This window comes from Tursiops truncatus, chromosome 11 (assembly GCF_011762595.2).
Source record: "Tursiops truncatus isolate mTurTru1 chromosome 11, mTurTru1.mat.Y, whole genome shotgun sequence".
NCBI classification, from domain to species: domain Eukaryota; kingdom Metazoa; phylum Chordata; class Mammalia; order Artiodactyla; family Delphinidae; genus Tursiops; species Tursiops truncatus.
This window is the reverse complement of record NC_047044.1, coordinates 22,633,755-22,645,188: the sequence shown is the minus strand read 5'-3', so window position 1 is coordinate 22,645,188 and position 11,434 is coordinate 22,633,755. Positions and strand designations below refer to the sequence as shown.

Below are 11,434 nucleotides of genomic sequence, written 5' to 3'. Positions count from 1 at the left end.
TTTAAATGAAAAGAAAGTAAGCCCCAGATTCCAGGAGAGACGTTTGAAGGTGAAGGGACAAAAAGAGAAGGTCACGAGCACAAAACCACACAACTCAAAACACCGGCCTGGAATGCGCGCCTGCGCAAAAAGAACCCTCCTGCGCAGAAGCCGGGCCGGAAGGGCTAGGGCGAGTGGGGCGGGGATACGGCTGCTAGGAGAACGCGATGACGTTAGGGCCTCGGCGCTCTTCTTCGCCAATGGGTGCCGCCAGTCTGTAGTGACGCACTATGTGCGTCGCGCTGACGACGCGCGAAAGGCACAGATCTAAAGACCCGGAGGACGTTCGGCCTCTGTGAGCCCCAGCCTTTCCGAGGGAGCGGTGGTGTGTTCGCCATCTTAGGGAGTGAGTGTGGCTCGGCCTTCCCTGCAGTGCGTGCGGGGAGCGGAGAGCGGAGACCCGGTGGGGCGCTTCTTTGGCTGTAGGCCCCGTTGGCATCCTCCTTTGGGGAGGCCGCGGTGACCTCCTCAAGGGCGCGGAGGAGGGAAGAGGCAAGGCCTGGTTGCGGGGGTGGTCCCAGGGTGCCGGTGACTTTAGCCGGCCTAACGGACCCCTTTGCCTTACCTCTGACCGCCGCTTCCTCTCCCCCTAGAAAAATGTTCTCGTCCGTGGCGCACTTGGCGCGGGCGAACCCCTTCAACGCACCCCACCTGCAGTTGGTGCAAGATGGTCTCGCGGGCCCCCGCAGCAACCCCGCCGGGACCCCGGGCCCACCCCGTCGCTCCCGCAAGCTGGCAGCCGCCTCTGTGGAAGGTGAGGTCAGACCCTGTCCCGTTACGGTTGTGAGGTCCCCTCGGCCTTCGTGGCGTGCTCGGCCCGGAGGACAGGGAAGGACGCACGCCCTGCCCGCGGCAGCGCAGGAGGGCGCCCAGTTGCTTGTCCGAGGATGTCAGCTCGTTCCGCCCGAAGCCGGGTGTCGGATCCTTGGCTCTCCCTCAGGGCGTGGAAGGGTCTAGGCCTTGCTCCCTCCGTGACCTCCGCGTCCTCGAGTGAGTGGAGCCATAGAGGCCGTGACTAGCTCCTTATCTTCACCGTGAGCCCGCTTGGTCAGCCGACTAGGCATTGGGTAAAGTCTATATCCTAACCACTGGCCACCGCAGTTCTAACTGTATTATCAGTTCTTTGATTTTGCTTTCACTTTCTTTTTAAAAATATTGTTTCCTCCCTTTAGTATTCCCGGAGTCTAATATTAGTTGATACAAGGTGTGTGTGATAACTGGGTAATTCTTGTTTTAATGCGCCTGATTGACTTGTAGACCCGGAGAGACCATAGAAAGGATATAATAGATAGGAATCCCTTTGATCTTATCTCTCGGGTTTCTTGATGATTAGACCCAACTTTATTTTAACTGTGTGTATTTTAAATCCCAGTGGAGTGTATTTATAGAGAAACCTGAAAACCGAATTGCAGGAGTACAGAATATGTTATCTACCTTGTACCTGTAAAATGTAAAGATTTAAAAAAAAAATTATTACGTGTTTCTGTTCTGTCTTTAGTGTGAGGAAAAAACCCTTACATCATCATTCGGTCCTTCAATTTAGACAGTTAAATCTATGGTCATTTGTGTAGTAAATGTATTTGACTGCAGGAATTTATGTTTATCTATTTTTGCACTATAGGGATCCATAAGTGGGGATAGTATTGGTTAGTGGCTGGGGTAGCCTTAGAGGTTTGCAAGCTTTTACATGATTTAAGTTGGATTGGTACTCAGAAGTGTGTTCTTATCAGCCGTTAGTAATTTGGAAGAGCTATTAATGATATAGAAAACTTTCTTTAAAATTTATATGGCAAAACGAGAGAGAGCTAGTATCTCACAGATAAGAACCTTCAGAATCTTTAAATGATTGTTTTGATTTTGGCAGTGAATTCCTTGCTCACACTAGGTGGAAAATTATCTTTCAGTTTACTTGTAAATGGTGGGCAGAGCTGTTCAGTTGTGATACTACTTTTTCACAGGGAAACGTAGTTCTCTTGCATTCCCATGGCCTTAGTCACCTCTGAAGAAATACTTACTTGATTTTTTTTTTTCAATCAAACAGAGCAGTATAGCTGTGACTATGGATCTGGCAGATTCTTTCTCCTCTGTGGACTTGGAGGAATTATTAGTTGTGGCACAACACATACAGCATTGGTTCCTCTAGATCTGGTTAAATGCAGAATGCAGGTTTGTTTTTGCATGTTGGACTAAATAAAACATTGTTGAAACATGGCTGTTACCTACTAACAAGCTGTGTGGAAACCTAACTGTCCAGGAGGTAAGTTGATAACCAGTAACATGAGTATTATATTAAAACGCATGGTGTGTCTTGTCTTATTATATTACAGAGTACAGTTGTGAATATGGCTCTGCGAAGTTTTACGCACTGTGTGGCTTTGGTGGGGTCTTAAGTTGTGGTCTGACACACACTGCTGTTGTTCCTCTGGATTTAGTGAAATGCCGTATGCAGGTTTGTATTGAGATGACAACATTGAACATCTCTTCTGTGTGTGACTTAATTCCAAGTAATATTAAAGGACTTCACAATTGAGAAGAATGAAGACGTTATGACTGCCGGAAATTTTAGTAGAACACCAAACTCAGATTTCTTTAACGCATGATTTTTACTTTAATTAGTGCTTTAAATCCAAGAAATACCTCTTTTAAAATAAGAGTGAAGGTAGATTGTTGATCTCAGACTCTGGTTGTAAGTGGTTCTTGCTGCTGGGCTGAATTCTGCCTAGAGTTCTTCAAGGCCTACCGATTCTTTTTTCTCCAAATAGTCATTTTACAAGCACTTACACGTCAGAGTAGGCAATCATTCTTTGTGTATTATATGATGTAACTTCATGTCTCTTATTTATTGATAAGATCAAGGCAGAGAACACTATAGATTAAAAAACTCTCACTGTATAGTGTTTAAAATTTGTGGGCATAGCTTCTTGCATATTTATTTACATAAAAGGTTTTCTTTTACAATTAAAATGTCTTAATTAGGATTCTTGAAACACAAATAATCAAACATCAAAAATTTATTTGTCCCAAACAGGATTAGCGGTCTACTTACCTAAAAGAGAAAGGAAGGTGAAATGTTAGCAGGGAGAGGAAGGTGATGTATACCAGCCCTTCTAGTACTGGCAGAAATAGATTAAGATTTTTACCCCCATTAGTTAATAGAATGAATATTAAATACACCTTTGCTAAAACGTCTTATGCATGTCTCTTAAAGGGAATTTAATTTCTTAACTCAAAAGAGGGTTTTCATGTTGATGTACCTTTTTAACTTGTATTTAATTTGATTGTCTTAAGTTCACAAAACTTTATAATCACTTAATGGGTTAGCATATCTCAAGGATATAGACTTAATTATTGTTTATGAAGTAGCTTTAAGACTAATTTTTAAGTGGTAAAAAGAGTTGGGTGGTGGGAAAATCTCGTGTCAGTTTTATCATGTATTTTTGTAGGAATTTTATCCTCTTAACTAACTCTCCAAGACTTAAGTCTGACTGAAAGAAAGCTAGACCTTACTGTACAAAAAGTTACATTTACAAAGATAATAGTAGACATTAAGCTGATATCATGCAGTGAACTTGTATTTACCCACCTTTTGTGTAGTTACTAAAGTTTATATTAGAACCAAAAGGAAAAACTAATAATAACAGAATTAAATGTTTATGAGAAGTGTTATTATCTCTGTCGTACATTTAATTTTTTTTCTTCTTCTTGTTTTAAATAAAGGTGGACCCACAAAAGTACAAGGGCATATTTAATGGATTCTCAGTTACACTCAAAGAAGATGGTGTTCGTGGTTTGGCCAAAGGATGGGCTCCGACTTTCATTGGCTACTCTATGCAAGGGCTCTGCAAATTTGGCTTTTATGAAGTCTTCAAAGTTTTGTATAGCAACATGCTTGGAGAGGTATGTAATTTACCTTTGAAATTGAAAGTTCTCAGCTTTTAGGGACTTCCCTGGTGGTCCAGTGGTTAAGGCTCCACGCTCCCAACGCAAGGGGCCCAGGTTCGATCCCTGGTCAGGGAACTAGATCCCACATGCCGAAACTAAGACCTGGCGCAGCCAAACAAATAAATAAATATTTAAAAAAGAAGAAAAAGGAAAAAAAAGTCCTCAGTTTTTAATATAAGACCAAAAAGGATCTTAGATTTTTGTTTGACTCAACCTGTTTTTAGAACTGAGGAAATAGTCTCAGAAAGGGTGAACAGTATGTTTCAAATCATAAGGCTGTTTTTTTTTTATCAACATCTTTATAGGAGTATAATTGCTTTACAATGTTGTGTCATGAGGCTGTTTTAACATAAACAGGATAAGAAAAAGAAACTATTTTATTGGATTTCAGTGCTCTTTTTATTGTGCTGTGCTGCTTTCCAAATAAGTTGGATTTGAGTTTTTTAAAGAGAAGGATTGTAGTATCCTGTGTGAGTTCAAGGGTCAACTATCCTTGGCACCTAGACATTCAAAAAATATTCACAGTGTACTGTGATTGATGAGGTTATGAGGGTTACTCAGTCTCATGTGTGTTATCTGTGGACTGTGATAAAGAAACACTTAAAATGTCTGAAATTTAACTGTTGCCTAGAACTGTCTCTTAAATTGAGAACAGCCAGTGCAGCAGCAATTCATGTTTCTCCTTATGTTTTTCATTTAGGAGAATGCCTATCTCTGGCGCACATCACTATATTTGGCTGCTTCTGCCAGTGCTGAATTCTTTGCTGACATTGCTCTGGCTCCTATGGAAGCTGCTAAGGTTCGAATTCAAACCCAACCAGGATATGCTAACACTTTGAGGGATGCAGCTCCCAAAATGTATAAGGAAGAAGGCATAAAGGCGTAAGTAAATGTTTGCCTAAATATATAGTATAAAAATACTCATTTGAGAAAACCGCATTTGTTAGCATTAAACCTGCCAGACTTTCTCTTTTTCATATCTCTTTCCGCCTCACATAGAACGTAAACTCTAGGGGCAAGGATAACGTGATACATGGCTTGAACCCTGAATTAAGGGGTTTTTTTTCCCCCTAAAGTTAGAATCATTTGTCAGTCTACAAATGACTTGATATTTGACCTAAATATTAACTCTTAACTTGGGGGTTGGGGAGTGCCCTTGTTAGAATTCTTGTCATCTATGTTCACAGTTAAGAATTTGCATATAGTCGGGCCACACATGCTTCCTTAGATCCACCTTTGTGGATGCCAATCTTGAGCTGAGTTCTACTTGTAAACTTACTGTTTCTTGTAGTTCCAGTGAAAGAAACATCCAGCAACTTTTTTGGTTGTATAGTCAAAGGTGCTTGAGTCATTGGCATGTGAGATAAATATACCTGCATGTTAGTCTTAGGTTCTGATAGAAATGACATGCAGTAGTGCTGCCATTTTGTTACTATCAGGACTTGACTGGTGTGCGGACACGTCTGTTAATAATGAAAAAGTCTGCTAGATGAATATATGCAACTGAGTAAAATAAGTCTTCTGATTTCCTAGATTCTACAAGGGGGTTGCTCCTCTCTGGATGAGACAGATACCATACACCATGATGAAGTTCGCCTGCTTTGAACGTACTGTTGAAGCATTGTACAAGTTTGTGGTTCCCAAGCCCCGGAGTGAATGTTCAAAGCCAGAGCAGCTGGTTGTCACATTTGTGGCAGGTTACATAGGTATGAATTATTTAGAACATGCTTGTCTGTGAAATTAAGAATAATCATTTCCAGTATTGGCCTCTTTTGTGAGGGAAAAATATTCCAAAGAAGTTTTATCTTTCCATTGCGTTTTATACACTCTTCAGGATTCATAAATACTTGCTAATTCGTTCCTAAAATAATTGTTTTGTGGTTTGCATGTCATAATTAAGCTCGGGAATGTATTGACTTCACTGCTGTGCCTTTTTTTGTTGTTTAGTTTTTCCAATAACAAATTTTTAATACAAGAGAAAGTGTTAACATCTGAATATAACTTGAGGGATTGTTCTGTTTTACAGAGGGTAGACTGCTTTTAACTTTTCTTTTCAGTCTCACTCTAAAATATGATTTATTTAAACACAAGAAAATTTTATTACTCATGAAAATGTTGTTGGCTGTGATGTGAAAATTTTTTTTAACTGACCCCATATTGGATCATTTATCTTGACTTTTTTTCAGCTGGAGTCTTCTGTGCCATTGTTTCTCACCCTGCTGATTCTGTGGTGTCTGTGTTGAATAAAGAGAAGGGTAGCAGTGCGTCTCTGGTCCTCCAGAGACTTGGATTTAGAGGTAAGATTTTTTTTCCTCCCCTCTAAAGAAAGAATAACACTTTGGAGTATATTTTTCACTCACATTTCATATTTTATCCAGGTGTATGGAAGGGACTCTTTGCCCGTATCATCATGATTGGCACTCTGACTGCACTGCAGTGGTTCATCTATGACTCCGTGAAGGTCTACTTCAGGCTCCCTCGCCCTCCTCCCCCTGAGATGCCAGAATCTCTGAAGAAGAAGCTTGGGTACACTGAGTAGATGAAAGCAGATGTGGACTGAATCTGCTTGTTGATCAGTGTTGAGGAAAATGCAGAAGGAACTTTTATATATCTGACAGTGTAGGAAATTACCTATTCCTAATATAATTACTGTAGTACTCTTGCCAGAAGCAAGAGTTTCAAACTTACTGTTGAAATAAACCCAACTGTTCATGGTTTGCCTGTGACTTGATAATTATTTTTAAAACTAGTGTTTAAAGAATTAACCCTAAAATGGAAAGAATTATGCATACATTAGAACCTCAAGGAAAAAAAAATCACTGTTGGTTGAATACTATGATCCCTACTCATAAATTGTCATATGTTTCAGGATTTGTCACTCAAGAGAGTTCTTACATTTTTAGGAACCATGCCCTAAATTTTTAAAAAATTTAATTGTTCAGTTTGAATATGGATAAATATTCATTTGTGGTTTATTTTGACAAGTACATTTCCGTATATAATCAGATTTTTGCAACACTTAATATACTTTTAAAAATCCTAATCAGTGTGTTAATCCTTATTTGTAAAAGAAGGTAATCTAAATTAGGCTGTTTCTTAGAATGATAGCTTTTTAGAAGGACCAAAACATTTGATAGCTAAAAACTATTTCAGGTAACTTAATTCTCACACAGATCTGACTTTCTAAATTACAAAAAAAAACTATTTCCGGTTTTGTTTTTAAAAAAGGTACCTGCTTGACACCTGGAGTAGGTGAATGCCCCTGGGATGGTGGCACTTCGGCACATTGAAGCATCTGGAATTTGGTTTAAGCCCAAACTGATTTTTTAAAAGCTAGAACGTAAGCCACTGTTTAGTTTTCCCTTGTATTTTGGTTAGGAAGTATAAAAGCCCAACCTGTAATATAGTTTATTTTTTCAAGTCTGATTACATTTTACCTTCAGGCCTTTGGATATAATATCTGGATTGAGTTGACAGACCCTGTGTAAAGTATGCAGATGGGACCTCAGGAAAAAAACTTCAAAGGAGTCTAAACAGGAAGATAAATGTTTTCATTACAAACCCATGTTATAAGGTCAGTGAACTAAATTTAGAAACCAGGTATATCTCATTACATGTTAACTTCTCTCTGTCATCATCACCTGGTCTTGTTTAAGGTTCCAGTCTTATTTTACCTGTGTTGCAGAGAAAAAGGAGGGGTTATGGGTGTAAATTTGGACCAAACTGACAAAAGGTAGAGCTGCGGTCTGACCCCAAGCAAATGATGGCTGTGGCAGTTGGTGTCATCAGTGTGCATTAGTTACTGCTGTGTAACGAATCATCTGAAATGTAATGGCAAGAGATGATAACGATCTCAAGCTTTCTGTGGGTCAGAAATTAAGGAGCATTTGTTGGGTTCTTCTGCTTCTGTGTCTCATGAAGTTACAATCAGATGGTAGCTCTTGGGTCATCTCCAAAGGCTTTTTCACATCCGGTTAGAGGGAGATTGGTTGAGCATCTCCCTGTTAGTGGCTCAGGCTTTCCTCAAAATCCACAGCATGGTGGCTTTAGGGCAACTGGACTTATTTCAGGGCTCTGAAGTGGAGCCAGGCAGAAGCTGGATCTTTTATAGGAATTAGCCTTGGAAGTCCTAGCATCACTTCCACTATACTCTTGGTCACCAGAAGTCCCAGAAGATCAAATCCCAGCTTCATGGAAAAGGAGCATAGACTCCACCTCCTACTGGGAGGAGGGTCAGTCACATTGTAAGAGCCTGTGGGATTGGATATATATGTATATTGGGCCAATGGAGAGGTGGACTGTGGATTTAAAAACTTCAGGGTATGCAGTTCAGTCAGCTTCACCATGAGAGGTTTCCACTGCCAGCCAGGATTCAAGTCTTATTTTCAAGAGAAGCAATTGGTTTCATTCGTGGGTATTGACATAAAGTATGCTGTTCAAGCTGTCAAGAATTGCTTGCTATTTGTAGTTAGAGAACTTTCAAAGCTATTTCTGAGGTAAAACCATTTCATCCTCAAAATTCAATTAAAATGCCCACTTAAAATGTGAATTCCCATTTTGTATTTTAAAATTTATTCATGCTGAAAATAAAAATTCTAATAAGGATATTTTAACATTGTTTTTTTCACATTTGGCTTTAAGAAAATGTTAATTCCACAAAACAGAACCCAGTGGGATGAGTATATGTGATTAGTTGTTTAATTGAATTATGTCTTTAACACTAGGACATAATTAGTTTCCAGAGAGATCAAATAAAATTCAACTTGTCTCTAAGAAGCTCTAAGAAAGCCAGATTTTTGCTAAATTATCTGGTGACATATACAACAAAATTGAAAAACTTAACAGCTTAACCAAATCTCCATTGTGTGAAAGCTTCATGAAATGTTTTGATACCATTTTGGGGAAAGTGTCCACAATATTCATCAAGTTTGGTGCATGGCAGTCAGTCTTGCTGCTAAATTAGGAGTTATATACTGTTTCTTCAACATAAATTATATAAACATTGTTTATACAATTTTTATCATTTACATGATAAATCAATAATTGTTAAAAATCCCAGATACCATGTGGATAAGAAACTGATTGCAAACTTTGAGGAATCCGGAGTTCACAACGGAATGCTGTGCCTCTTGATATATCAAACAATGATGTACCTTAGTAAGCTAGCTACTCTTAACAGCACTTACCTCAGATATTATCTACTGAATCATTTTCTCTTTTGCAAGGCAGCCCTGACTTCACATCCTCCAAAGTGGTCATAGGAGGTGTATGAGATGTTCACCTCACATTGATAAACGGTTTATGAATCTTTGGTGACTTGAATTTCCTAGAAAGCAACTATTCCAAGGTTTTCATTTGTGGTTTTATAGACTCTATAAAGTACCATGCATGCAACAGTCACTTAAAGGTTGGCTATACTGCATGAAAGCCTAGAAAATGTGTCTCCTACGTAAGATACAATTCGTACCCAATATACTGTGATTTGATGTGCAAGTCAGCTAGGTTTCTTTGTGGAACGCAGCATATGCAAGATTTGAAGATGGAGGATAATTCATGTTAGGGGCAATATCTATTATTTCAAGACCCATGATCTCAACACCAGGCGGCTGTATCAACCAAGGTTAAAACTGCTTTTTCAGACATCGTTAATATTCTGAAAATAATAATGTAATCAACTTTTAATCATGGATAAACAATTCTTCACTGACTTTATTGACTGCACAACTGGTTAGACTTTAAATAGTATTAAAGCAGGGAAATTCCACAGAAAGCTGAAGATGACTCACCTGTAAGAGACCATATCTATTATTGAAGTGATTAGTTTTACATTTTCTACTGTTGGGAAACAGATCCAAAGTTTTCCATTCTATATTTGCCTCCAAATCTATCTGTCTTGGAAACAAAATCATGACAATGAACCTAGTGACATTCCAGATTTGAGGGTTCCTTCAAGAAAGTCCCACTCAGGATGGCTACCAAATTACTGATAGATTTGTTAATCACTAAAATAATGAGTAGAATAGCACCAAACAAGATGAGTACCTCATTTATTTGGCACTGATAGAAATTAAAATTTTTTTTTTGGCCGTGCTGTGTGGCTTGCGGAGTCTTAGTTCTTTGACCAGGGATTGAACCTGGGCCCCGGCAGTGAAAGCGCCGGGTCCTAAGCACTGGACCACCATGGAATTCCCCAGAAACTAATATTTTTCATTAATGAATTTTCAGAGGGTTGAATTTATATTTTTAAGTGCTGAAGTTTTTTTTTGAACTTTTGAATTTTATTTATACAGCAGGTTCTTATTATCATTTTATACACATTAATGTATACATGTCAATCCCAATCTCCCAATTCATCACACCACCACCACCACCCCCGCCGCTTCCCCCCTTGGTGTCCATACGTTTGTTCTCTACATCTGTCTCAATTTCTGCCCTGCAAACCGATTTAGCTGGACCATTTTTCTAGGTTCCACATATATGCGTTAATATACGATATGTGTTTTTCTCCTTCTGACTTACTTCACTCTGTATGACAGTCTCTAGATTCATCCACGTCTCTACAAATAACCCAATTTCGTCCCTTTTTATGGCTGAATAATATTCCATTGCAAATATGTACCACATCTTTATCCATTCATCTGTTGATGGGCATTTAGGTTGCTTCCATGACCTGGCTATTGTAAATAGTGCTGCAGTGAACATTGGGGTGCATGTGCCTTTTTTTTTTTTTTGCGGTACGCGGGCCTCTCACTGCTGTGGCCGCTCCCGTTGCGGAGCACAGGCGCACAGGCTCAGCGGCCATGGCTCACGAGCCCAGCCGCTCCACGGCATGTGGGATCTTCCCGGACCGGGGCACAAACCCGTGTCCCCTGCATCGGCAGGCAGACTCAACCACTGCGCCGCCAGGGAAGCCCTGCATGTGCCTTTTTGAATTATGGTTTTCCCTGGGTATATGTCCAGTAGTGGGATTGCAGGGTCATATGGTAATTCTATTTTTAGTTTTTTTAAGGAACCTCCATACTGTTCTCCATAGAGGCTGTATCAATTTACATTCCCACCAACAGTGCAAGAGGGTTTCCTTTTCTCCACACCCTCTCCAGCATTTATTGTTTGTAGATTTTCTGATGATGGCCATTCTAACTGGTGTGAGGTGATACCTCATTTTAGTTTTGATTTGCATTTCTCTAATAATTAGTGATGTTGAGCAGCTTTTCATGTGCTTCTTGGCCATCTGTATGTCTTCTTTGGAGAAATGTCTATGTAGGTCTGCCCATTTTTTGATTGGGTCGTTTATTTGTTTTTGTTTTATAAATTTATTTATTTTTGGTTGTGTTGGGTCTTTGTTGCTGCACACAGGCTTTCTCTAGTTGTAGCAGATGCAGGCTACTCTTCCTTGCGGTGCGCAGGCTTCTCATTGCAGTGACTTCTCGTTGTGGAACAGAGCTCTAGGCAC

The 11,434-nt window shown here is 39.8% G+C and overlaps 1 protein-coding gene and 1 non-coding gene across 8 annotated transcripts; both read left to right on the top strand.

The window, feature by feature from the left end:
- Positions 1–230: 230 nt before the first annotated feature.
- SLC25A3 (solute carrier family 25 member 3) lies at positions 231–8,588 on the top strand. 7 transcript variants are annotated; one of them, XR_012324240.1, is made up of 9 exons: positions 231–385; positions 633–793; positions 2,081–2,205; positions 3,757–3,936; positions 4,682–4,863; positions 5,515–5,687; positions 6,168–6,278; positions 6,360–7,321; positions 7,425–8,588. XR_012324240.1 is itself a non-coding variant. In XM_033866237.2 (8 exons), the coding sequence occupies exons 2-8, from the start codon at positions 637–639 to the stop codon at positions 6,518–6,520; spliced, it is 1,086 nt and encodes a 361-aa protein (XP_033722128.1). In that variant the 5' UTR covers positions 231–385; positions 633–636; the 3' UTR covers positions 6,521–8,588. The 7 variants fall into 7 exon arrangements, 6 of the variants coding, with proteins under 6 accessions (XP_033722128.1, XP_073644420.1, XP_073644424.1 ...); XM_033866237.2 differs by lacking the exon at positions 2,081–2,205 and adding an exon at positions 2,367–2,488 and having other exon boundaries at positions 6,360–8,588; XM_073788319.1 differs by having other exon boundaries at positions 6,360–8,588.
- LOC117314369 (small nucleolar RNA SNORA53) lies at positions 5,195–5,443 on the top strand. Its single transcript, XR_004529115.1, has one exon. It is a non-coding gene; the product is annotated as a small nucleolar RNA SNORA53 (small nucleolar RNA).
- Positions 8,589–11,434: the final 2,846 nt, after the last annotated feature.

Bases quoted from the DNA above. Each gene is read 5' to 3' on its own strand.
- SLC25A3 (XM_073788319.1), top strand. From the start codon at position 637: ATGTTCTCGTCCGTGGCGCACTTGGCGCGGGCGAACCCCTTCAACGCA. The intron at 794-2,080 runs GTGAGGTCAGAC...TCAATCAAACAG, and splicing joins GGCAGCCGCCTCTGTGGAAG to AGCAGTATAGCTGTGACTAT. The intron at 4,864-5,514 runs GTAAGTAAATGT...CTGATTTCCTAG, and splicing joins AAGGAAGAAGGCATAAAGGC to ATTCTACAAGGGGGTTGCTC.